Source organism: Phaseolus vulgaris, chromosome 1 (assembly GCF_051622355.1).
Source record: "Phaseolus vulgaris cultivar YP4 chromosome 1, ASM5162235v1, whole genome shotgun sequence".
Classification (NCBI taxonomy): Eukaryota; Viridiplantae; Streptophyta; class Magnoliopsida; order Fabales; family Fabaceae; genus Phaseolus; species Phaseolus vulgaris.
The window spans coordinates 4,400,824-4,428,820 of NC_143498.1; the positions used below are offsets into that span (position 1 = coordinate 4,400,824).

The following is a 27,997-nucleotide window of genomic DNA, read 5'->3' on the forward strand; positions in this document are numbered from 1 at the left end:
TTTAATTCTGAATGAAGGGTAATTGTTTGGAAATTTCGATATGCATTGGGTGTCATCACAATTTATAAGGTGCAGAATAATCTACCCACTTATGAGCCTAAGAATTTACTCTCTTTTTCATGGACAAATTCTTTCTACACCCAATTTTTTGAACCTGTACCCTACATAATTTTAAATTTCCAAAAATGCTCTTCATTCAAAAAATCAAAAATAAAAATAATATATTCTGAAAATTAAATTCTTAAGAGATTATTATATTCTGGAAATAAGAATCTGAAAACAAAAATCAAAATCTTATCCAGATAAAAAAAAATACGCAATACGAAAAATACGTTACAGAAAAAAAAAATCAGAAACATATTCTGGAAAAGAGGTCCGGAATGTATTTTTTATATATACCCCATTTTTTAAGCGTATTTTCGTCTTTTCAGACTGGAATTGGGTGCAGTGGTGCAGGAAGTAATTGCCTTTGAAAGACCCAACCCAATTAGTTGAGGTACTTGAACTGTATTTAGTTTTTGCATTATGGATTATGGAGTCTGGAAAAATTTCAGATTGGTACTTCCGGTAAAATTTCGAATCCTCCAATCCGTAATTCAAAATATGCATTTCACATTTAAAAATTCATCATTCAAAAAAAGTATTCTGGATTCACCAATTCGTAACATAAATATGTTTTCCAGATTCAGAAATCTGTAATTCAAAAAAAAGCATTTTGGATCCATGAATCCGTAACAGAATTAGACTTCCAGATTCAGCAATCCAGAAATCAATAATTTATACAAAAATTGCTTCTGGAATACCCCCTTATCCGAAAAAAAAATATTAAGTTCCGGATTGATGAATCCGTAGCACACTCCCAGATTCTTATTTCCGATATCTACGGTGTCCTTTTTCAAATAAAAGATTAAGGTCAGTTTCGGGATTTAGAAATTTGTGGAGGTGTAGAAAGAAAAATGTAGGGGTGCAGGAAGAAGAAGCCACTCATGGATAAAGTGGAATCAAGATTAGGGAGACCCATATGCATGAGTTTGAGCTATTTTTCTCATGAGCCCAATTAACATTGTTGAGTTGCAATTAATGCAAAATGTACAGAGTTAATCAACATGTATATTTTAAAAAGTAAAATAACAAATTATTACATCTATTAAAATCTTGATGATTCTAGAGACAAAATATTTTTATATAATTTTTCTTAATATATTGAGCCAACTTTTATAGTCTGTTCGTAAGTACTCAAAATGAATTTTAAATTTTCAAACATTTTTCTCAAACAGATTATAGGTTATATCTGTTTTTTAAATACCCACTTTTTTTTATGTTATGGTTAAAAGTTTTGTTCCAAAAGTTCTCTTCTAAATATTCCGGTCTGAAAATTTTTTTAGAAAGTTATTTCGAAATATCTCTATAAAATAAATAATCTATCAATTATTTTTATAAAAGGTAAAATATTTAAAAATTATCGGAAATACGAGAAGAAAAAACCAATTTGTTTTGACTTGTATTGGCTAATTTATCAATAAAATAGTTTTGATGGAATGGGTCGAAGCATGCCATCAACCTTTTTTTTTCAAAGCATTAATAAAATGTTATAATATAAATGTATTATAAAATATATTGTTATATATATATATATATATATTTATATTATGATACATAATGTTTATGTAAATATATGTTTGGACTGTTTTAATTTTTCCCTTTAAAAACTATTTTGAAGTTAATTCCAACTTTCTCTACGAATGAGAATCAATATGCAAATTAATTCATTTTATCATCGTAACTAACTTCAAACCAATTTAAAATATATGACTCAATCTTTATTATTAAAATATATACTTTTAAGAACCAATTTAGCAATAAATCAAATTCGCTATTTACTTTATTTTTAATATCATATTTCTCCTCTCTTCTAAATATATATTTCACACTTTATCCTAGTTAAAAAAAAAATCTCTTTCAACTATTTCATACTAACCTTTTTACTTCTATTCCTATATTTAACCATTTTTTTATTCCATCCTTTTTTTTATCTTTATTTCTAAATTAAATTTCAACGATCATCTAAAACATTATAAATAATTAAAAATGATCTTATATACATCACTATAAATTTTACTTTTAATCTTTAAAATATAGTTACCGGGTAATTTTATCCCACAAGTTCTATTTATGATAAATGAATTTCTTAAGTTTCCTCTATATAAAATTATTTTATTTCAGAACGATTTTATCCCATAATTAAGTTATTAATTTTTTTCATAATGAAAATAAATTCCTTTTGATGTTCATTTTTGTCCTAAAGCACCACCAATTTATTGACCAACCAACATAATTAACATAGCAATGAAACAAATTAAGTAGTTATTTTAAGACATTTAGTTTAATTATTATCTCTCTTGCAACTGATAGATACACACGATTTATTTACTCGTTATCATATCATATCTAAGAATGGAGTGTATATGCAACCAAAATAAGATAATCAATATACTCAGAAAATTAAAACTACAATAAATCAATTTTTCATTTTAAATTCAAAATATAATTAACATATTATTACAATTTAATTACAGTATAATTTCTATTTTAATAAATATATACTAACTATAAATATAGTTATATAAAACTATTAATCTAATACAGTATAATATAAATGGATGAAATTATCTTTTGGTTTTATTGATAAAGAGGACAATTTCACACCTTAGTCAGTGAGTGGAAAATTTTATAAAAAAATACTGAAATAGATAAGTGGTATTAATATACCTTGTGATTTTAATATAATTAGATTTTAATTGAAATTATGATTTTTTCACAATTTATTTACTTTAATAATTTCTAAATAAAATTTTTATTCATTTAAATAATTAGATTTAACACTTAATGTTTAAAATATAATTTTTTTTATGATCAAATAATTATTTTCTTACATTGTCTAGAACAATCCATTGATTCCAATCCAAAGCTTCAAACACCCAAAACAAAAGTGTTACTGTATCAGAGAGAGAGAGAGAGAGAGAGAGGGAGAGAAAAATGGTGAACTTCACATTGATGATCACTGCGGAACTTGAGAACCTCACCAATCTTCAACCCCAAGGTGGCTGCGACGATCCCAATTTCTCTTACCTCTTCAAGGTTTCTTTCTTCCTCCTTCATCTCTTTCAATTAATCAAATTCAACTTTTTCAGTTCCTTTCAATTTTTCATTTTCATTCTTCCTTTTTTCTTTCTTCAATTTCGTTTTCTTGTTGCAATCAATAGGTGAAATGCGGGAGATGCGGAGAACTCAGCAAGAAAGAAACCTGCGTCGTCTTAAACGACACCGTTTCTCTTCCGGTTGGAAAGGGCACCACTCATCTCATTCAGAAGGTAACCCAACTCGCCCTTTGCTTGCGTTTCATCAAAATCATTTTTTTTTCATTACCCAATTCAATAAATCCGTGAATTTGTTATTCCCTGAAAGATTGTGATTGATTCTCGCGTGAGTCCTTCTAGTATACATATTTTTTAGTTCAAGTTCTTTTTAGGAACATACTCTCTCATAGTTTATTGGTAAGGTCCTACTACTATTTGAACTATTCTCTTCTGATCATTTCCAATAAATTTTATCCTTGCATTCCTCATCTGAATTAATAGCCTTAGGAACTTCTTGTGATTTTCATCTTTATATATTTTATCAAGAGTTTTAGTAGTCATGCACACGTTTAAAATAATTTTACATTGTTATCCAATCATAAACTATTGTTGGTGTGACTTTTAAGATGACCATGGTAAAAAGGAACAAACTTAGTGTGGTTTATGATTGAAAGATAGTGGACAATGTAAACATACCATTAATGTAATCTTATTATACTGTTAATGCATAACATATTTTTCTCATTTCATAATGCTGTGTTTACTTTTGGATATATATATATATATATATATATATATATATATAATTTGTCAGTGTTTCCCTTTTATTATGTATTTGTGAATGGTAGAAAAGACAAGTGACACTATCCACTATACTAGTATTTGCAATTAGGTGTTATGGTTCGTCGACTTCTTTTTTCAATTAGGTGAAATCGGACTATATTTGGATAAACTTCTCTATGAATATTTGTAGTTGAAAAAAACAAGAGGTAAAATGAATTGAACTTCTCTATATAATCTAAAATGAAAGAATTATGTACTTTAGCTTTTGGAGAAGTTAAATGAAAAGAGCCTTTGTGGAAGTTAAATGTATTAGTTTAATTTAGCTTATTTGAGAAACTTAATTCTTTTACCTTATTATTTTTTCTCTTATAAATACTTATGGATGATTTTATCCAAATATGACCTAAGTGCATTAAAGAAACACCGACTGAGCAGAAGAATTCTGTTCGTTTAGCATGATTGGGCTTTTGCTTATGTGGTTATTTTTCGGTCTCTGACATAGGAGGAAAGGTTCTGGAAATTTTATGTGATTCTGCTGCCTAACCTTAAAATGATAAGCACTCAATGCAGTGTTTTCTTTTCTCTCATTTGTGATTCTTTGAACTGTTTGCTCCTGCAGTTGGTGGTTTCTTAATATCCTTTCTTTGGTATGCAGTGCAAATTTTGTGGCAGGGATGGCACTGTGACCATGATCGAAGGCAAAGGTAAACCACTCACCCAGGAAATCAGTGAATCAGGGAAGTACGCCCCATTGATGTTATTTGACTGCAGGGGATACGAGCCAGTAGATTTTGTATTCGGTGATGGATGGAAAGTTGAGTCGGTGAGTATCCTTTTTTTATGCTATGTTTTCATTTTTTTGGTCTCATTTCTGTGGTCTCTTTCGATTGTTCATTGTTGCTGCTGCTGACATATAAGCTTAGGAGTTTGTATTGTATATATAGCTCATATACCCACTTTTTTCAATTGAAACAAATATCACGGGCTTAATGGCATCATATCTTTGATCTCTTCTGTTCTGATTATTCAGTCTTGCTGATATATATACTGGGTATTGTAAATATCTCATATACCCACTCTTCTCCATTGAAACACATGATCATGTGCTTCCTTTGGTTTGGTTTGATGCTTAGTGTTAATGATTCAATTTATTTTGTTAACTGTTACCAGTACTTATCTATAGTATTTATCTAAAAACTTAGGACTGGGACGAATTTGATATGATTAATTTCAAAATCTTCTATTCCAGTCTTCAAAAACTAAACCAATAATTATATCATATATGGGAAGGTGAGCATGTTCAAAATATTTTCGATCATAACAATTTGCAAGATACAGCCCTTCTCTACCCTCTTGAATAAAATTTCATTAGAAATTTCCTGGTGCAGAAACCTGTAATTTAACCCGATAGCCATATTTTTAAGACTTCCTATAAATTTTGGTAAGATCATAATTTTCTGCATGTTGGTCATATTTCTAACTAATGCAACTTGAACTTTTGAAGCTTGAGGGAACCAAATTTGAGAATGTTGACTTGTCAAGTGGAGAATATGCTGAGTATGACGAGAAGGGAGAATGCCCAGTCATGATATCCAATCTTCGAGCTACTTTTGAAGTGACAAAGTAGAGAGAACTGGTTTGCTCTTTAAATATTTTCTTGATGTATAAATTTTACTGTTCTCTCCTAGATGAGCTTTTCAGCTTTGGGTTGCATCTTAATCAGGCAAGAAATTGTGGAATTTTCTAACATTACTTGTTAACCTTGTTGTATTTCTTGAAGAGGATAAAACAGCTTCAAGTTCCATGTGATTGATGAAGTTTACTTTTCATTTCATGTTTTGAAATGTGTATGCTTTTCAGTTCTGACTGGATTCTGACATGATCAAAAAGAAGAAATGAGTTATTAACATTATAAAATATTTAAATTTCAGTATTAATATCTTTATGTTAATTTTATCTCCAGTTTTTTCCTGTGATAACAAGTCTGAACAAAACAAAATTAACTACATTAGGTTATAAATACTTGGCCTCCTAATAAATATTCAACATATGAATATTTTTTTCTTTATAATATTAGTGCGTGTCTATATATATAAGAAAGTCAGGTAATGGTTAAAGTGTTAGAAGTGACAATATCATTTTAATTAAATATTTAATTGTTAGAAATGTGCCAACTTCAGAGATAAAAGGAGTGTGAATGGCTTCTTTTTTTCACAATACCCATAAATATTTTATAAAATATAAATATAAATAAAAATTATTATTATCCTTTTGTTCTGTTTGCTTTTATTTGAGCATGGTACTAAGTTATTCCACAAATATTTTAGGTTTGCAATAATAATAGAACAAAAACAAAATTGAAAAGAAACTAATTTTATTGACATTGTACTCACAGTAAATTTTATATATAAAATTAATGTTAATAAAAATAATTTCTTTTTAATCTTATTTTTGTGTTGTTATTGTTGGCAACCTAACAAGGATATACATAAACTAATAACATTTAAATAACGAAATCACGAGATAAAAATAAAGATAATTAAATTTAAAAATAAACACACGAACTATTTTAATTGAAATTTTAAATAAGAAATCAGATTTAAAATAATAAACTAACTGGTGAAGAGCGTATCTGTAGTTATCTAAAGTATTTTATTTGAAATGGTTAGTTACTAATGTATTTAGCCAGTTTTTTTTTTTTTTCTTAAAATTGTTTGAATGGAAACTAGAGAAGGGAGAATGATAGGATGGGATAAGACGGTTTCTTCTTGCACCTTCACACCTCCATATGTTATTTTACGTGAAAATATTTTTTTATATTTCTTATGTCATCTTATAAAGTAATTTTCAGATTATGTAATTTGAATATACATTTGAAAAAAGACTTTCGAATTACATAATTTGGAAGCTAAAAAAACTTCCAAATTACATAATTCAAAAACTAATCATACATTTGAAAAAAGACTTCCAGATTATGTAATTTGGAAGCTAATTACGAATTTGAAAAAAATACTTTTAGATTACATAATTTGAAATATAACAGAGGAGTATTTTTGGAATTTGAAAAATTATGAAAGTGAGAGAAAAATATATGAGGGTGCAGGAAGAAACAACCATGGATAATCACATTGTTTAAACGTCAATTATGTGCCCCAATTAAGTCTATTTATTTCAGGCAAATGCTCTCTGCAACCAACACTTTTGAACCTGCATCCAATATAATTTTAAAAACTCTGAAAATATCATTTATTCTGGAAATGAAAATCCATTATTGAAAATAATGTATTCTAGAAAAATAAATCTGGAAGGAAATTTTTGTGTTTCGGATATAAAAATCCAGAAAAAAAAATCAAAATTCCATTTCAGATAAAAAAAATTGGAACTGAAAATAATACATTCCGAAAAAATTTATCTAGAAGAGATTATTGTGTTTCGGAAAAGAGGATCCAAAATGTAATTTTATATGTATCCATTTTTTAAGGGTATTTTCAGTTTTTTCCATGTGATTGGGTGCAGTGGTATGGTGCAAGAAGCAATTGCCTTTTTTTCATTAGATGAAATAACTACTAATTGCCATTAGATTAAAGACAGGGTAAGTGAGAGTGAACATAAAAGAATGAAAATGGGGTGTTTTTTTATGCATCAAGAAGAATAAATATTTAGTTAAATATGCTATCATTAGAATTTATATTTTTTGAATTTTTATTCTAAATTTTCAATTTCCTGGATTTGATCATCTGAATTTTAAATTTTTTTTTTTATATTCATTGACTATTATACTACTAATGATGTAATGACGTGAGTAATTTAAAGTGACTTCTATTTCAGAATTAAATACTTATCCTATTTTCAATTATATATTTTATTATTAAAATGTCGCACTTTTGTAATTTTTATCATTAAATTTTCAAATATTTAACGTTGATTTTTCATTATTAGGAACATTATGATCATTATTATCTAAGTTTCAAAGTGTATATACATTTTACATTCATTTCAATTGGATATTAATTTAATGATGCAATAGTGTGACCAATAAATAAAGGGAAAAAATAGTAATGTGATTATATGACGAATAAATTAAGCAAAAGTATTATATGTTAAATTAATTAAATATTTAAGTGTTTTATGTCATAATGTAACACTTTTATCATTAAATATTAAAGTATTTGTTTGATTTATCTGTATTTTATTCTAGCTACCAGCTTAGAATTATAGGACCTTTATTTCTTAACTATGGTAATGCTAAATATTCCACCTAATCTTTTAATATTTTGTCTTCCGAATAAGTGAAATAACCATACATCTACAAAAAAATTATATTATTAAAGTAAAATGAGAAAACCAAATAGACAAATTTAAACAATTTTTAAAAATAATAAATACAACATAAATAATTAATAATATAGAGTTTTTTTTTTTCAATCAAACAACCTCTATTTTCATTCATTTGACATACGTTACTTTTTCTTCTCTCCCAATCGGTCTATTTTTTTCTTCTCTCTCAAATAAACACTTTATGTTTTGGTGTAATTTTTCAAAAACATACCAAAATAGATCAATTTTAGTTAAATTATAGAGTATCATAAATCCTATTTTAAAATACAACAGAGAATTTGAATTTTAAAAAACAAATTCTATTAAAGAAGCTGAATTTTAAAACACAACTTCTAATAAGAAAACATATTTAAAGCATGACTATAATTTAAATTTTTAAAAATAAAAATGAAAACTAGGTCTTAAAAATAATTGAAATTGTATTTTGTAACATGACTTCAACTTATACATAATTATCTTCAAGAAAATAACCCAGAAATGTAAAAATAAAAATAAAAAAAAATCACATGTTTAATTTCAAATTAAAGAGGTAGTCTAAAAATTGGTATTTTTCCAAGTTTTATTAAAAGTAGTCTTAATAATGAGTCAAAAAGTTTGTCTTTCTTGTTTCATGAGAATAATTTTTGTGCCTCCATTATTTCTCATATCTCTCTCATTTTTGTCATATAAAGGACAAGAGAGATGAGCAATCTTGTGGTAATCTCCAAATTGTAAACCTTAAAAAGTAAAAAGAGAAGAAGAACAAAGATCCATGGAATTAATATTAAACAAAAGTATGATCAAACATGTATCTTTTGTACATTCAAAAATGACTAAACTTGTGTATGAAATGGGGTTCACTCTACCACCTAGCACTCTCCAGTAAGGCAATTATCATCATCATCTCATGTCATGCCATATTATGAATCTCACTAGTATCTAAGAAGTTTGTTCTACATCTCTATTTTCCCTCCAGTTTCAATGGAAAGTGACAAGAAAATATGTGTCAATAGTCCAATACCTTTGAATCCACCATATGTAGCAAAGGTTCCAAAGCACTAGGAGCAAATTTTCTGGCGAAAAGAACACAAACTGAAGAGTTTCTATTGTTGTACAAACATGTATGACCTCCACGAACTCTATTGAAAAACTCCTCATTGATGTCATTTCTTCCAAATGTAGCTGGGTGAGCTCCACCCCTAGACCAGTCCACCCAAGTTATGCTCCTGTTGGCCAAAACATTTGCTGCTTGAATGGTGAGCATGGTGGGGAAGTAGTGCTCATCGACGTAGCAAGCCGGCCGGCAATATTGTTCGAATATCGGATGGAACGTTGAGTCTTCAACTATGGTGATGGCGAGCTTTCGGTTTACTTCGAACCATTGCGAGCCCTTGCGCCACTTGGTGATGTTCACCAGAGGGGCCATGTTTTCGTTGTAGCGCCCTCTTCCAAATGGACCCGGATCATCAAATGCACCCACGAAGCTGTGTTTGGACTTCATTATGTAATGGTAGATAAAACTGAAGTTGTAGATGGGAATGCATGACTCAGAGAGAAGAATGAACCACTCGTTGGAGAAGTCAAGCAATGCATTAGCAAGGAGTCTTCTTTCAGCATCACACATGCTCATTCTTCCCCACTCAGAAACCTGCAAAAGAAATGCCAAAAGATCAACATCATAGATGCGAAGAACAAATTGGATGAATGTTCACAAGAAATTCAAAAAGAAAGTTAATGCCAATTAGAAACCAGTAAATGCTGGATGGGAAGCTCAATGCTGAGAAAATTGTAAGAGAGGTTAAGAAAAAAAAATGCCACAAGAATAACCTTAAGTCTTGAATTCCAAATGTAGCAAATTCATGGTGAAAAAAGTAAAAGCTTATAATACATTCATGCAAGGTTATCGATGGTGGAAAGCCAAAATTCCACCATATAAACATGCCATTGAGGCCTATGGCGCACAGGTGGAGCCTTCCCTTCACAATTGCCTATGGAGAAGATTTTGAAAAATGCCATGTTCTATATGGTGAGGAGGCTATAATGATTATTTAACAACATTGCATTTATGAGCTCTTTGGTTCAAGTTACGCATTTGTGATAAAATGTCTGTATATATAATGTGCACATATGAATCTATGCATGACCATGTTAACACCTGAGTAAAAAATTCAATGCAACCACTACGGATCTGCAGAGGACACATGTAAACATTGCTTCATACTTGTTTGAAGTTAAACCATTCTGTGCAAATTGACAATTCCATTACAGATATAGCAAAAAGACACTCAAAACATTAAAAAACACAGAAAAAATTACTGGCTATGTTAGTCTACGTGTTTACAACATATATCTTATCTAATTCTCAAAGTAAAAGGGTCATCTAAACGGTTTACTGTTTACCAGCCAGTTAAATCAATTCATGGTTGATGTTTTTGAAGGCTTTTATGAAATCGATTTTTATAATCACTGGTTGTGCTCTAAGCTTTTACCCAAGTCAGAGAATTTCCCGAATCTTACGTTAATTGTAACGGGTTTAAGGTAGTTAACCTCCAATTAGGAAGCTAACATTGAGGGAGTTACTTTGACCAAGAACATCAGATACATGAGACTGCAAGCCCGTAGCTACCAAAAGCATCAAACAAGAACAACAAAAGTCTTATGCCACAAGATGAAGTTGGCTACATGGATCATATAATACTATTGGTCTCAATTAAAGACTAAATCCTTTAGAGATATTCATCATAAGATCTCTCTCGAAGACTTCCTGTAGAGTGCCATTCTTGGTCTCCCTCTGCCCTTTTCATATGATTAATAACCACATAAAATCTGAAAACCACAATCCTTTAACATAAATAGAGATATAAAACTAATCGCATGCATTCTTCTAACAGTGTAAACTTTTAGGAGCATTAATCCTTTGTCTAATATTCAAGCCTCCATGACCAAGTTGTTTGGAATTAGATCCTTACCACCCTTATCCTGCATAATTAATATGATTTTTTTCACAAAATAGAGTATTTATGTGTATTGTTTACACCTTAAGGACATATAATGGCTCTAGAACAGATCTTGTGCTTTTTACCTATATAGCTTAAGTTTTTGAAAAAGTAGGCCGTTGAGCTTAGCAAACACTAAAAGGGTCCTCAATGATAATCTATTAAGCTAACTTTTCTTTCTTCCTGTAAAATCCTAAATATCTGCAGATTAATCCAATAGGACATTATCTTAACTCAGGCTACAGAGTTACCTAACTATTACAAAAGGAAACAAGGAATACATCTATCAAATATACCCAGGATAATCTTCTTTTTACCTTTCTATCAACTTATGTTTTTCACATGCAACACTACATAAGATTTGTAGATACAATGATATTTCGTGAACGGATAATTCTTAATATGTAACAAGTTATAGATAATTAGGTAGTATACTTATTGTTTTCTATGTTCTCACTCATCCAAGGCTAATACAAACCATGTTTCATCTAAACACATTCTAAAACCATCTTCATCTTCTAAGTAAAATTTATAATTCTTTTAATCACACAGCTATTGAAAAAGTACTACCTTGACTCAAGCCTATTAGAAACCTAAATTCACAACATGGTAAACCTGCATGTTTTGCATCCACTAATATGACTCTTCCTGAATTCCTTGCCTAAGAGTCTAGCAACTTGACGCACTAAACATGTAACACTCATAAGAAAATCAACATTACCAATACTACACCAGGCAGAATTCAGACGGTAAGATGTACCTATAATCAAATGCATTGATGCCACCATCAGAAGTAGCTAAATTCTTGTAAAAAAACTTAAAACAAGCACAAACAGAGCTTAAGAGAAGACATAACATTTGTGAACAGAGATGAACCATGTAAAAGTTTAAACAACTAAACTGGCAACAACTTGGCATTGGCAACTTCAGATCAGGGGGTGTCTACTAGGATAAACAGAACAAATGCAGTTTCATCAACAAATAGCAACATACGATGGATATGGCCATACCTGGCTAGGGATTTGCCTGCCGTAAAAGACAGATGAAGGAGGAAACTGAGGTTGATATGAGGGCAGTGAATGAATATATATGGAAAACAACTTCTCATGCCCCTTGAGAAATCTCTCCCAAAGGGGTGCCAGAGGCATTGGTCCCTTGGTCAGGAACATGAATGCAATCTTGGGAACTCTAGGATATGGGTAATTCTTGATCCTTGGAACAAAAGAAGCTCTCCACAGCAGTTCTTTGTCACTCATATTGTGGATCAGGCTCAAAGGTGGCTTAATCCACTTATCCAAACCACCAGGCTCCTCATAATAACATGGCTGAAAATTGGAATTCACTGTAGTCACCACACTCTCAATTCCAAAATGCTTAACCGTGTATATGCTAATGACTGAAAACACAACACAGACAGCAAAAAACAACACAAGGAGCCGCAGTGGTCTCAAAGGCTTCGATTGGCTGCTTCTTTCCTTTCCCTCTTCAAGGGCCACACCCCTAGATTGCATCTTGCTTACAATTACAAATCAAAACCAAAAAAAAAAAACAGAATCTTCTATGGCAACCACCCTCTTGCTTCTATGTAAGATCCGATTTTGAATGCAAAGGAAGCCACCACTGAATAAAAAGGAATTAAATTCATCATATGGTCATCAAAACTTCAGAAAATGATGTGCCACAACATAAACCCCGAGATCTAACAGTGGTGCCAGATCAACATTCGAGCATGTGATGTTCGGAACAACAAGAAAACAGCACATGGGTATTGCTGATAAAACAAAAACAAAAACAGCACATGGGTAATAACAAAACAGAGATTTTCTAAAGAATAGAAGCAAAAGGTAGGATTTTTATTTTCTCTTTTTTGGTGATCTTACCAAACCAAAGATGAAAAGGGTGGTGCAGATGGAGCGAATGAAGGAGAGTGAATAGTGAAAACAATAAAAAGTGTACTGAAAGATGGTATTGACTAGTAGGTGTGGATTTTGGAGATATTGATGAAATAAATCAATGAAAAAAAAAAAAAGTGAATCTGGATTTGTTGTTAAGGTTGCTGTTCCTACGACTTCTCTTATTCAGAGTTGCAACCTCGTCATGTGAATGTGAGGAATAATAATAAGGATACAGAATCTTGAAGCTGATCTCAAATTTTCTTGCCCCTTTTTGTATCCCACATTAAGTGTATTTACATTGTTGCATCAAACTTTACTGTATCAGCCCTCTGATTTTGTAACTTCTCTTGTTCTTTTCCTTTGTGACAAGACAGGAACAGAGCTTTAATAAAGCATTTACTCCATTTTTAGAAAAATTTACTTTTAATTTCTCACTAAAATTTAATCAAATTGTTTTATAACTGTAGTGTTTATCTCCTATAAATTTGATTGCTTCTGATTTATTTATGAGTTTTTTTTCCAGATAAATCTCTTTCTCTATTTGATTTGAGATTGAGTATTCTTATCTACTATTAAGAGTGAATGTAATTTATCTAAAAAGTTTGTGTATCATCTAAATAATGAATTTATATTATGATTTATTCTTGAGTTTATTTCTGTTGTATAAATTTTTTCTTCTACTTAAGTTGAGATTGAGGGTTGTGTACTTTTGTTTTTTAAGAATGTAATTTATGTGAAGAGTTTGTTATATGTTTTATTAATTATTAACCAAAATATTTAGTAAAATTATCTAAAATCTTAGAAAAAATTAAGAAATATCTTTTTTATGTTACTTGAAATTGGTTGAAGAGAATTTTAAGAATTAAATAATATTAATGGTAGTACTTGAAAACAGATGAAGATAATTTTAAAAATTAAATTACATTCAGATTTAGAAAATAAGAAACCATCAACTTGTATTTGAAACCATTTAAATTTTGAACTATTTTAAAGATTAAATTATATTAAGATTTAGAAAATAAAAAAACACTCAACTTATATTGGAGAGTATTTAAACTTTGAACTAGAACAATAATTAATTAATTAAAAATTATAAAATAGTACAATTTAATATATATATATATAGTTTTTCAAAATAATATTTAAAAAGTTATATAACAACTCTGTATAAGAAGAGAAGTTATTTAATGATTTGAAAATTAAGAAAAAAATATTTAATTTTTATCTTATTAAATAATAAATTAATTTTTATTTATTAAAGAATGAAATTTCCTAATTAAAAGATGATATAAAAAGAAGTTATCAAATAATATATCCCATTATATAATAGTATAAGTAATTATATGGAAGACGATTGAAATATTAATATATTAAAAAATAACAGATTTATTATCTTGAAATGTTGAATCAAGGTGTTATCATAATATTTTATTAAACTTTGATTTATAGTTTATTTAAGCATTATTGATAAATAAATAAAAACTCACATCCCATTATTATTAAATTTTTCTAATAAATCCATCTCAAAACATATAAAAAAGCATATATAAATTTTTGAAAATATTTTTTTCATGTATCTTTTTATATAACTTTGCTTTGTTCATGACATTTTGAGCAATAAATTTAGATAAGGAGTATTCTAATTTTGAAATAATTTCTTTACACTTTTGAATTAAAGATGATTCTACTCGTACACCTACTTTTGTAACTTCCCTTATTCTTTCTCGTTTTTAGGTAGGAATATAATTAATAGAGTTTAAAAGTTTTCTATTTTTAAATTCAACTTGTTAAAATTCATGTTTGCTATTTTTAACTATCTATTACGAAATTTGTTAAAAAATATATTTGGCATTTAATATTTTTAGTTACGTGACATATATTTTTGTATCATCAATCTATGTTAATTAAATTCAAAATCGTTTATTTATTCATTTATCGTAAAAAATGGTTATGAAAGTCAACAAATTTCCATAATCACATTGGGAATTTTGTGATTGTATAATTGTATAGAAATTCTTACATTATCAGCCTATTTATATTAAATTCAAATTAATTTATCTAGTTTTGTTCAATATTTGTTAGCATCAATCTTGAGATTATTTATTATCTTAAAATCATACAATATATAATAAAATTATTTAAAAAATATATTTTTAATTGCTTAAAATCATCTCAATTTGAGTTCCTTAAACCATTGGTCATGATTTAAATAATCCACTTTTGACTTTTTGTTTAGAAATATTTCTCCTACCAGTCTCAGTGATGGTTGAAGAAAGATAACAAAATCTTTAAAAGTAATATTGTGATGAAATTAGAAAAAAGAACTAATTTATTACTTTTTAAATTATAATTATTTTTTAATTCACAACTCTTTTTTAAATAATTATACAATTTTTTATCATGTCTTTGTTTCGTAATATTTTATAACTTAAGTAGATGTCACAAAAATAATATTATATCTCACTAATTTATTCTGACTAAAGTCAATTTACATTATAACTAATATTTTTTCTGATATTTTTAGGAGTCATATTCCTTAAATATAAAAATAAATAAACTTATTTTGAAATAAATCATTCCTATTTTATTTTATTGTGATTAATAACTATAATCAATATAAAATATTAAAATAAATATACAAACATAATACAAATATATTTACAATTCTTTAAATATAAAATGGAATTAATGATTTTCTAACTTTTGATTATAAATACATTTTACTCTATAAACATAAAAAATTGAAATTGAAAATACTATTTTTTTAACTTTTAGAATATTCCCTATTTTTTTTTAGCTTTCTGAAAACAATTTGTTTTGCGTTAATATAAAATTATTTACAAAATAAAATACTTTAGTACTAGAAAAATGTAGAAGCATTTTAAAATATCTATATGTATTAAAACTATTAATTGTTGTTTGTGTACAAAACCCTTCACCAACCATGCCATATTTGTATACTGACATTAAGATTCAAATTTACACAAACTTTGTGATATAAATACTATCCATTTTATTTGTACACTTATTTGATTTGTTAATACATATTTAAAAAACAAAAAAACAAAAAATATTTGTAATTCATGGGCATAAAAGTTTCCCATTATCATTTGAATGGAATATTTCATATTTTCATATTAAAAAAAATAGTATTTTGTTTGATCGTTTTCTCCAACATTATGTTATGAGCTCAAGTATAATGAATGTATTATTAAAATAAATAACACATTTAAAATGTTATTTGTTTTGAAATTCAGAATAATATTATGATTTTGTTTGCTTTAATTTATTAATACATATTTTTTAAAGAAATTAAGAAATATTTTATATTTGTAATTTATGGACTTTTAAGAGTTTGACGTTATCATTTCAATAAATATTCCATACTCTCGTATTAAAATAATAGTAATTTATTTGTTCAAGTTAGCATTATGTTTCTATTTTAAGTCAATTGATAACTTTGTTAAAGTAAATTACCACAATATCAATTAATATATATATATATATATATATATTTATTGAGTATTATTTTTTTAATTATATTATAATTTTAATCTTAATAGATATTTCAAATGATTAATAAAATGATGATTCATTTGAATCTCTTCTTCATTCTTATATTTATAAATGTTTGAATTTTAAATGTATTGGAAGTTTTTGTTTTGGTTCAATTAAAAGCTTAGTATGTGACTTTGCATAATTTTTCTTTTTTATTGGTACATATATCCGTTGGTTTGTATGAGAATAATTTTATGACGTATTCATTTAAGTTGTATGATTGTTTGTCCCCGATGTTTTCTTTTGAATTAACTTAGAGTTCTGTATAGACAGACTTGAAAGTAACTCTAATGAGAAAAATTATGATTAAGTTCATATATAAGAGTTGAATCACTCTTAAAATCGTTCAATTTTTTTATTACTAATAAAAGAATGTTTATCGTTAAGATAATATCGTTATAATATTATTATAATTGTGACTCACATTCATATATATATATATATATAAAATATGATTATCCTATACTTTTTCTTTTTTTTATTTGTAAAAAAATATAAAAATACACAAAATGTTTGACTTCCCCCTAGTCTGTATAGACAGGGACGGCATAAAAGATTAAAAAAATGTATGCTTTAGCTTTCAATTCATTAGTTAATTAATTAATTCATTAATTAATTATTGACAAACTATACAGCTATATATCAACATGGGGTTCTCCTAACTCAAAAGGGACCATTTTTGACAGTGACAAGTTGAGAACTGCGTATGTCTTAGGTCAAATTACCTCTTACATAAACACACATAAAAAAAACACATCTATTTTTTATATAAATTTGCAAATTTTTATATGGTCTTTATGTTTTTCTTCTATTTTATTTATTGTTAAAAATTATATTTCGGTTTTAATCTCTATAGATTGTTTATTTATGTGTTAAACGATGAGCTATTTGTCAAATGACACATAAAAAAAATAAAATATATATATATATATATTGCTTTTTTAAGTTTTTTTTTTTTATATTTGAGTATCTACAAAGATTTTATTTATATTTTGATTTATGTTATTTATTTACATTCTTAAACTAATGAAGAAGTGATTTAAGTTAGCAATTAAGTAAAACTAATACATGTATTTTTTATACATATTTGCTTTAAAAAAATAATTAACTTAATGTAAACAATGTCGTTTCTTTCTATTTATGACTAGTATCTTCTAATTTATTAAATTTTTTGTGTGCAATAATGACACCAAAAAAAAGAGATGTAAATAAATTAATATTTAATTTTTTTAGCCTTTTTAATTTCTCTTGGTTTTATCAACAAATGAAAAAAATATTCAAACCATCACAACAATTCATTTTTCCATTCAAACATTTTTAAAAAAAAAATACATATTAATTTTATTCACATCTTCCACATTTACAACTCAAGAATTAACATACAATTACACTACAAGCTTTCTAGACTCTTTTAAGCGTTTACTTCGAATAAAAGATAAATTAAAATATACATAAATAATATAATAATTTAATATTGTATGATATTACAAATAATTTTTTATATTTATATGTAAAAATTATTACTAATTAATTATATCATATTAGCTTTAAATATTTCCATATTTTTTAATATTATTATCCTTTTATTGATTATATTATATATTATACTTCACACACAAAAATTGTTGGACTTTATCCAGCCGTTTAAAATAGGGAAAGAGGAGTAAAGAAATAAAAGTGTAAGTCTTTCGTTTTCTTCACTCCATGATTATTGTACTGGTAGGCTAAAACCGAGAGGTTAAGCCGGAAGCTAAATAATAGACATAACCGAGAGGTTATACATAAAAGAATAAAACAAAATATAAATATTATTATAATAAGGCCAAATTAAATAGAAACCTGCGTTAGGGGGTGCGTAAATAATAAAACGGTGTAGAAAGAAAATCCAAAGGTAAAGTGAAATCCATTAAAGAAACCCTATAAATAGGAGGTCAACGTAAGACTGATTTTTATCTAATGAACATTACATCTTTTCCGACTTTTGCATCAGAGCGACTTACAGGTCCTTGTTGTAAGAACAATTATCATTTGCAATTCAATATTTTTAAAATGATTATTTTATTTTTTGTGTTGTTACTTTAATGGACTTTTGAGTTACTTATTATAAAAATCTTTTAAAATAAATGTTTCATAAACAAAAATCAAAATAAATATGTTAAAACATATGGGTATATGGTCAAATAATATTAAACTCATCTCTTAATGAGTAAAACAAACATCTATTTATATATTCAATATCTCAATCATTTTTAAATGTTTACTCGTGATATGTTTATCTCGTACCTTTTGAACTAAGTGAACAAGAGATTAATTGAAACTAAACAAACTAACTAAGAACTTCAATCAAAGAAAATAATTGAAAATATATTTTGTCTCAAATATTGTTTACTGCTTATCAGTTTCCAATTTTTCAAAATTCTCATATTTTCTTTCAAATTTGACTATGAACTTTGTTTCTTCGTATTTTTGCAAATGATTTATGTTTTGGAGATTTTATAAATTTTATTATCTTATTCATCTACTTATATTTTGTTTTCTATGTTGATTAAAAAAACAACTTTGACTTTTGCTTGATGAGACCCACTCGAAGTGGTAGACGTTTCTTTCAAATCGTCTAGTCTATGTTGTTTACATATGACTCTTTCTACACATTCATTTTCATTACACTTGATATTTATGAAGTTTTCTCTTCAGTTGAGTTTTGACAGATGTGTTGTTGGACCGTTTCCTTCATATAATCACTAGACGGTCTAGTTATATTGTTTACTCTAAAAAATATTAGACCATCTATTGTGCTTAAAAACACAAGATTAATAGGAATAACAATTCAAACCCAAATAAACCAAACTAGATGAATCATAACTAAAATAATAGATTTATCAATGACTATGGTACAATATTATTAAAGCTTTAAAGTATGAGTAAAACTATACTCATTAGTGACATGCATATTACTTTCAAAACAAGTTTTTTTTTAGAACATATGAGATTTTTTCGAGAACAAACTTCTCATAATATATTATTTTGTTTTTTAGAACAAACTTTTTAAAATAAACTTTTCAGAACCCTCCATAAACCTTCATCTCTCTTTTTGGGTTGAACAATTCAGAAATATTACTATAAATTAAAGAATTTGAAAGTTTTCTTGATTAGATAATTTAGAAGAGAAAAAATATGTTTTGCTATTTAATCTCCACTAAACCCAACAAACTTAACATGTTACTTTCTCTTTGTTCCATCATCTTTAGCCTCTCCTCAACCAAGACTTTTAAGCTTTTTAAAAGCTCTCCACAACACCCCATAATGTCTTCATTATTGTCGCGAAACTCAGCAACAATGGTATAATAGGAGAGTAAGTGCATCGGAGTAGAAAGAAGACACAATGACAACAATAACTATACTATATGGATATTTTAGTCTATTTGTTGTTAACAGGAAGGTGCAGATAACAATTATGAGGGTGCAATAAGTAAAACACAGCCTAATATGATCCAACCTACTAATTTGTATCTTGCGTGGACCCTATCTATCTATGATACGGAAAGAGAAAGGAAATGGGAGAGGACTCCTTCTTCATGCACCTCTATCACTTCTTCAGCCATCTCCATTCAAATTCTCAAAATTATTCTTCAGTAAAAAAAAAAAGAATAGAAATAATTTTACACTACAAATCACATAATTCGGAAGTCAAAAATTATAATTTCTAGATTACGTAATTCAGAACCCATTTAACAACTCAGAATACTAGATAATACTAGATCATGTAATCCGTAACTTATTAAAAAAAACCTAGCGGATTACATAATCTGGAAGTAAAAAATCATTACTTATAGATTATATAATCTGGTATGATTTTATTTTTTAATTTTTGACTTCTGAATTATGTAAGTGGTAATTTTTTATTTATGAATTACGTAAATAAGTTTATTTTTTTAAATAAGTTTTAGATTACGTAATCTAGTATTGAGAATTGTTAAATAGGTTTCGAAAGTTGTAATTTTTGTCTTTTGAATTACATAATTTGAGGATTACATAATTTGAAAGTTGTAATTTTTGATTTTAGATTATGTAATTCATAGTGTAAAATATTGTTTTTATTTTTATTTCTTAGTGTAAATCTAGAAATTTGAAAATTTATGGAGGTGGCTGAAGAAGTGATGGAGGTGCAGGAAGAAGCAGTCTGGGAGAGACGTTGTAACACAAAACGGATCGAAGCTTGAAGTTAGGGATCGGGCTTCGCATGCACCGACCCGACCCGGCCCGGCTCGATGAGTTTCAGTTACCTGGGCCAGTAGCAAAACGACGACGCTCTACCTGTGTGAGACAGACACAGAAGAAGGAAGCCCTTGCTCTCGCCACCACTGTAAAGCGACGTCGTGGGAGTGTCTCGCTGCGGCGCCACCGTCTTCTTCAAACGATAAACACTCACTTTCCCTTACTTGGAACCATTCAATTTGGACACCCAAAACTTCTCATTTTTCAGGTAAGGTAAGCCCTCCTTTGCTTTTTCATATTCTGCATACCTCATTTCTGGTCATATTTTAGATTTCTCTAACAAACAAACAAACCATATTCCTGTTTAAGTGACGATTAATATTGATTCTCATGTTTCAATTGAACAATCTGAATAAAATATAAGAATTTTTCGTTTTTGAATTCAAATTTTCAGTGTTTGCGATCAACAAAACCCCCACGAAGATACAAGTTTACGAACAGAATAACACCATGCCGTTAAAGTAGAAATTAAGCAAATTTAAAAATATTAGAATCAGAGTGTCTTTTATATTGGGTCCGATACCTGGAAATTTTGATTAAGGAGACATGCCAAGTTAAACGGATGTAGCGTTGCAGGAAAAAATTTCATATTTCAAAATGTATTTTTTTTTGGAATTGTGACTTATAGCAGGCATTTGTGAAACTACATTTAGTTTTGCTCCACTGCTTTTTGTATGATATTAGAAACAGTTCAGTCGTCTGGTAGAGCAATTGGTTAGCTTGTTACTTGATTGGCAGTTTACAAGTACTCAAAAAGATGCATTATCTTGGTGGGGTGGTGATGTTTGATCTTGTGTGATCAAGAATGATTGGCTCTGAGGTTTATTACACTTATAAGAACTTAATGCTCGTGTGGATAATATCATTTATTTAAGTTTATTGCATCGGTGTTTTCTGAATGCTGACTTTAGAAACAACTTACCTGTAACCCTTCTTTCTCTAGCTAAATTTTGATGTGCAAGAGGTTTTATCTTAAATGTACTACGAATGTACTTAACTGAAAGATATTATTTTATTTTGAAAGTTGCGATACAATCTCCTTGGATATGGAAATATTTGAGACATCTCTTATGGTTTTAGATTTCAGGGTAACCGAAGTGAGATACTTTCCCCTTTGATTTGTGTGGTGTTATAATTTTAGGTACTGTAAAATCCAGCGCAAAGCTCATAAATTTACAGTGTTAAACAATTGTTTAAAGCAGGAAGAAAATGAAGATTGTTGCAGTTGCAGTTAGGTCATTAAGTGTCAATTTGTCACATCAGTTTTATCAGACTCATACGCTCAGAAGTCTTTCCACTTGGAGATTTACAGGTACTTGGTCTGTTTATTGTCTCCTTTTGAAGCTATGTTCAACCTTGTTGCTGATATTTTGGTAATTGATTTTGATGATTTGGCTGTATACGTGTTTGGTTTCTATGAAGTTTGAGTTTGTGAATGTTTTATGCTTAACTCCTCTATGATTGGAAGTCTGCTTATGAACCAAAAGGTCAAGGCCAAGGCTTGCCAGCCTGCCTCTCACCATTGTTAAAAGTGGAAATTTTATTTCTCATTGCATTTAGAATTCTGTCACAACAAAGGTTATACAACTACAAATAGCTTGCTCTACAAGGAACAGAAACAGTTGCAGCCAGTTGTCGCATGCCAGCTGACTGGGCTAAACTAACTATTACAATATTAACACATGATAGAACTAACATGTCATGGTCCCTAACATCTGAATAAACAGTTTTGAGTTGAAATTTAGACTGACTAATTTCTTTATTTGGAAAAGAAGATCAAGCTCGATTATTTAGCTCACATGATTCACATTTCAAAATATTACAAATGGGTGAGATTGAGAGCCCTTCTTTAGTACTTAATTAGGTTCAGATAATGTGGAGATTTATATTCAGTGTCAGTAGTAACAACAGAAGGAGATTAGTCTGCATGAATGATTAAAAACATGCACCAATCATCTTTCCATACTCTGGTCCTGAATGTCAAAGGAGTTAGAGAAAATGGCATTTTAACAGTTAAGGAAATGGGTTAGTTGGCTGATTGAAGCTAGATTTAATGGACAATCAGGAAAGATTAGAACTGAATCCAAAGGTATGGGTGGAAGAGAGTTCTTGACCAATGCCTGTAGCTTTAATCTCAAGGCCATTTGCAAGGGTGTTAAATAATTTTTGTGAGATAAAATTGGGATGATAGAAGAATTACCAACTTATCAACAATATGATCAAAAGCATGAAATTGCAACATCCTGGATCCAATAACCTAATATTGAGAAAAGCAAAATACGGAATTACCATCCTGAGTCACTGAGGCTGAGGTAAATATTGAATGAACTGCCTTTAGTTTTGAAGATTCTCTGTATATGATGTGAAAATTTTATTCTTTGGAGGGTATTCATCCTTTTTCTAAAATCCTACTCTTGGGATCGAGATTTGTTTGTAATTCTGAAGGAAAATGCAAGCACCTCGTAGGGGAGGGGAATAGGTGGGCTCCTAGAGTGTATGAGAAATTTTACATGGAGGATCGGGCCTGACTTGAGTTGGTTCTAATAGAGTTACAATCTTGTTGAAGGTGCAGCATTTTTTCTTTTTTTCTTTTTAAAGTTGATTAATCACCCACATCTTGTGTTTTTTTCGTGTGAAGTAGGGTCCTGGCAAATTGCTTCTCTTCATGTTCTTAGGTTTTTGTTTGTACATGTTTTCCAGTGCTGAGAAGAGTTAACTCCACTTCTGAATTTTTATTTTTCACAGTATGTAGTAGGCCAAACAGGAAGTATATATTTCTATTGAATATTCAATCAGGGAAGGTTCACATAATCTTTGGAATAAGAAGGAAAGAAAAATGTTATATAGTAAATCTCTATGGATTTAAACTTTAATCAGATGAGAATTGCATGTGTTCTATATAATAGGCCTAGCAGATTTCTGCACGTTACATATAACATATCATTTGGGATTTTTTAGCATTTATTACTTTACCGAACTCATGTAAGTATAAATTCAATAGTATGTGGTCTGTTGCTAGAATCACAATTTCCCAAATTTTATACCGATGTTTTAAATTTTTTATCTTTTTTATCTGTCTCTCATAACTGTACTGTGGATTTAAAATTATTCCTTATGATTCTTGCCCTGTGTTTGAGCAGATAATCGAACTGGTGATCAGCAGGCTAACAAGTCAGAGTATCCTGAGGAGTTTGGGATGTTTGGAGAGAATCGTGGTAGATATGCCCAATTTGATTCCGCTCTTGAAAAGATTAACCAACAGGGAATAGGTAGTGATCATCAGGCTAACAAGTCATGGTCTCCTGAGGAGTTTGGGAAGTTTGGAGAAAATCGTGGTAGATATGCCCAATTTGATTCCATTATTGAAAAGATTGACCAACAGGGAATGGGTCGACAAAGATCTGGTTCAGGAAATGCTTTTGGTTCTGATATAATGGATAACCTAGAAGAAAATCATGACACTTTACTTGATGGAATGGATGGAAGACTGAAGAATGCTGCCTCATACTTTGAATTTGATGAGGAAGAAATTGACAAAGAAGATTATGCTTTTCGATATGATGCCAATTTTCCACTTGGTTATACATATGATACAAAGGTAAATTGAATGACAATGCCTATTTTCCTTGGTTATCTTTTTTCTATATTTATCTTTAATTTTATATGTTTGTTTGTGCTTAATTCTGTCATATGCATGAGGGCATCAAATGTTGTATGTCTGAATTGATGATTGATGTCGTGATAAATTATACACATGTTTGGTAGGAGGTATTGAATGAAATATAGTGAAGAGTATTTTTTTCAATACTGATAGCAGCACGAAGTGACTGGCACCAATAATGCTATAATGGAATAGCAGGATGGCCATAAAGTTGAGATTATAGATCTTTGATGTAAATAATCATAATGTATATTATATATACTGAAAAATAAAAAAAATATCCAACATTAAAGAGATATTCACAAGTTATTCTAAAAGAAAAAAAAAACTGTTAAACTCTAGGAGAAAGAGAGGTATTAAGCTGAAACTGTATTTTCTGAGACAATACGGATGCCTATTGTGAAAAATGAATCTATTCAATAAATAGAAGAACATTGATATCTTCTAACAATAAAGATATAGTACAAGAATAAATAATAACGTTCCTAATAATACATATATAATCTTGATTATATAGGATATGCTCCTCGTTACTATAATTATAACAAGAACGATGGGTATTGATTGGATGAGTAGCAGAATAGAGGGTGATAAAAAAAGGAACAAGATTTGCAAGCTATGACTGGGTAGCAACAGACAGTTGTAATGGTCCAGGAAGTGTGTGATTGTGGTTAAGTAGCAAGAGACACTAGTAACCAGTATGTGGGTGTCAGAAAATGTTGGGAATGGTTGGAAATAGCAATCCATTAGGTGAGCTCATGCGAGTGGGTAAGATAAAGGCATGTGAATATGGTTGGATAGTAATGAAAGAGATTTGCATTTCTTGATATCTTATGTGTTGGAGGTATCTTTATTGATTGTATCAATTAAAAATGGAGGGAATACGCATTTGGGAAATTTTGAATGGGTGTTCATGATGTTCTCCTCATGAAAGAATTTTTTTGTTGCAGTGGTTTTTAGAAGGTCGTTTGACAGAACAGAATACTGTTACTCTGTTTGCTGTCTCTTGTTTATCCTTTTTAATTTACACATAATTTCAGTCTATTGAATTGAAGGGTTTAAATTAGATCAATTAACATATACACATCTGATTGTTCATATTTTTTTTTTTTTATTTTTTTTTTATCAGCATCTGATTGTTCATATACAATGGTATGTATGATTAACCAATAATGTTAAATGCTTTGGATCCTATCACCGGTCTTATTTTGTCTGCTTTAAACAACTATGGCTACGATATCCCATTCACTTCATGATATCTCAACCTTTACTCTGTTAATGTTTATTTTGTATTATGTGGTACATATTAGTTTTCTAATTTGTGCAGTATCTTTCTTCATACAGGATCTGGATCTTACAAAACCTGGTGTACGCAAGCCTCCCGTAAGGTGGGAATTCAGTGTAACCACCAAAGAAGTTCTTAGGAAAGCAGATTTCAGGGTTAGCACTTATGTCAGAGTAGTTTCTTTATAGTAATGCATCTACCGTATTCTTCTGATTTCTGTGTTGCAGTGAAAATTGTCACTTGCATGAATATTCTGTTTTTGCATATTACTATTATGATAAAATAAACTAACTTCACGACTTGCACGTTCTCATAGTGAGAGACACTTTCGCATCTCATTAAATGTTTTGTTAATCCGTGTGTGCTTTGTTGCATTGTCTTTGGTGAAAGCAAAACTGGAAATGAATAAAAATATTTTTATTATCACAACTATCTTATGTAGATTGTCAGGTTGTTTGTGTACATTTCTCACCATATATATTCATTTTAGGATTTATGCGAATGGTGTTTAAGTCAACCTTAACCATACCATCATGACCTCTTCCATGTGTGTTAATATTAAATCAGATGTCTTGTATGTTAACTATAAAAATAAAAGATAATTGATATAGATTACAGATTCATTTGAACAAGCTGAAAGTTATCCTTCCAGTTTGCTTTGATCCATGGCTCTAAATACTGTGCATTCTTAGAACCAATTTGATAAAGTTGTATGAAAATTTCTTGTTAAGTTTTTCACTTGCAACTCAAGCCTAAAATTTTCTCCCGCTTCTGTATGCTAAGTTGTAATCGATTTATGGATTAGTCAATTTTAAATTGAGTGAAGGCAGATGAAGGCGAGGTAAATGTATGTTGCAACTCTGTCTAGTCACCGTAGCTTTTCTTTCATTCTTGCTAGTGAAACTATGATAACATATTCCCTTTATAACAAAGTATCTTCCTATTAAATATTAATGCTATTTTTGGAATGGCTTAGTAGTATTTATGTTTTCATGCAGAATGTTAGATTCCTGGCAAATTTCTTAACAGAGGCAGGAATTATTATCAAGAGAAGCCAGGTAAGTTCTAAAACTATATTGACAGTAAAGTTGTAAGAATGATGGAGGAAAAATAAATTATGGGTATTTCAGAATTAGTACTGCAGTGATTCCTCTTGTATTTTTTCCCCTACTCAAGCTTATTATATATAGAGAGTTTGTTTGGATAAAAATTTCTATAAACATTTATAGAAGAAGAAAATAAAAAATAATAATATTTTTTTCCAAAAGTTAAAATTAGTTAATGTGCAAGTCAATTTATACAAGTTGTTTCATGAATCATGATAGTTTTAACTTGTGTATAAGTTGATTTTAGTTTTTGGAGAAAAAATTCTCATTTCTTCCTCTATTAAGTATTAATGAAGAATTCATAAACTTGTTATATATTGTGAGATCTTAACACTGTTTCTTCTTGATCATTGAATAGACCGGCATTAGTGCAAAGGCTCAAAGAAAGGTTGCCAGGGAGATAAAAACTGCTCGAGCATTGGGCTTGTTGCCCTTTACAACAATGGGAACAAAGTCATTTGTTTTTGGAAAAACTATGGAGAGTCTTGATGAAGACTTTGCTTACAAAACTAAGACGCAGGACATGGATATGGAACATGATTTGGACGTAGTAGATCAAGCTTAGAACACTGGTGTAGATACTTATGCTTGTGGAGTTGAAGTAGCTTGCATAATCTCATCTACTTGTTCTTTTGTTTCTCTCTTTGGCCAAGAGACTTGAAATTTATTGGAATCTTAATTTTGCATCTGACACTTTTTTTTATTACTAAGGAACTTGTAATTTATACTTACACAAGGTTATGTGGCCTAATCTTTTTTTTTTTTTGGCCTAAATGCTTCACAGATGAAGTTCATGTTAAGAATTTTATGAATAAAGTAGAAGTTCGATAAATATAGGTAATTTTTTCAAACCAAGTTCTTTATTAATGTGTTAAATTGATAGAGGGAGAGCAACAAGGTTTACCATTAACCCTCCCTCCTTTAAATTTATTTCAGTTTCCTTTTTTAATGATATGATAAGATCGAATTTATTTTATTTTAAAT

At 29.0% G+C, this 27,997-nt stretch overlaps 3 protein-coding genes across 16 annotated transcripts; 2 read left to right on the forward strand and 1 right to left on the reverse strand.

The window, feature by feature from the left end:
• The first annotated feature begins 2,933 nt into the window (after positions 1–2,933).
• LOC137816613 (uncharacterized) lies at positions 2,934–5,754 on the forward strand. The gene is made up of 4 exons (XM_068619826.2): positions 2,934–3,138; positions 3,264–3,371; positions 4,576–4,743; positions 5,425–5,754. Exons 1-4 carry the CDS (start codon positions 3,037–3,039, stop codon positions 5,545–5,547), a joined length of 501 nt encoding a protein of 166 aa, XP_068475927.1. The 5' UTR covers positions 2,934–3,036; the 3' UTR covers positions 5,548–5,754.
• Positions 5,755–8,991: 3,237 nt separating this feature from the next.
• LOC137816614 (glycosyltransferase BC10) lies at positions 8,992–13,393 on the reverse strand. 2 transcript variants are annotated; one of them, XM_068619827.2, is made up of 3 exons: positions 13,114–13,393; positions 12,244–13,004; positions 8,992–9,885 (listed from the first exon to the last, which is right to left on the reverse strand). In XM_068619827.2, the coding sequence occupies exons 2-3, from the start codon at positions 12,742–12,744 to the stop codon at positions 9,244–9,246; spliced, it is 1,143 nt and encodes a 380-aa protein (XP_068475928.1). In that variant the 5' UTR covers positions 12,745–13,004; positions 13,114–13,393; the 3' UTR covers positions 8,992–9,243. The 2 variants fall into 2 exon arrangements, with proteins under 2 accessions (XP_068475928.1, XP_068475929.1); XM_068619828.1 differs by having other exon boundaries at positions 12,244–12,853; positions 13,114–13,282.
• Positions 13,394–20,848: 7,455 nt separating this feature from the next.
• LOC137816607 (Ribosomal protein S18) lies at positions 20,849–27,864 on the forward strand. Of its 13 annotated transcripts, none has more exons than XM_068619816.2 (7): positions 21,030–21,169; positions 22,042–22,058; positions 22,141–22,273; positions 24,102–24,559; positions 25,967–26,062; positions 26,906–26,965; positions 27,372–27,864. In XM_068619816.2, exons 3-7 carry the CDS (start codon positions 22,171–22,173, stop codon positions 27,576–27,578), a joined length of 924 nt encoding a protein of 307 aa, XP_068475917.1. In that variant the 5' UTR covers positions 21,030–21,169; positions 22,042–22,058; positions 22,141–22,170; the 3' UTR covers positions 27,579–27,864. The 13 variants fall into 13 exon arrangements, with proteins under 13 accessions (XP_068475914.1, XP_068475912.2, XP_068475913.2 ...); XM_068619815.2 differs by having other exon boundaries at positions 22,161–22,273; XM_068619814.2 differs by having other exon boundaries at positions 22,164–22,273.
• Positions 27,865–27,997: the final 133 nt, after the last annotated feature.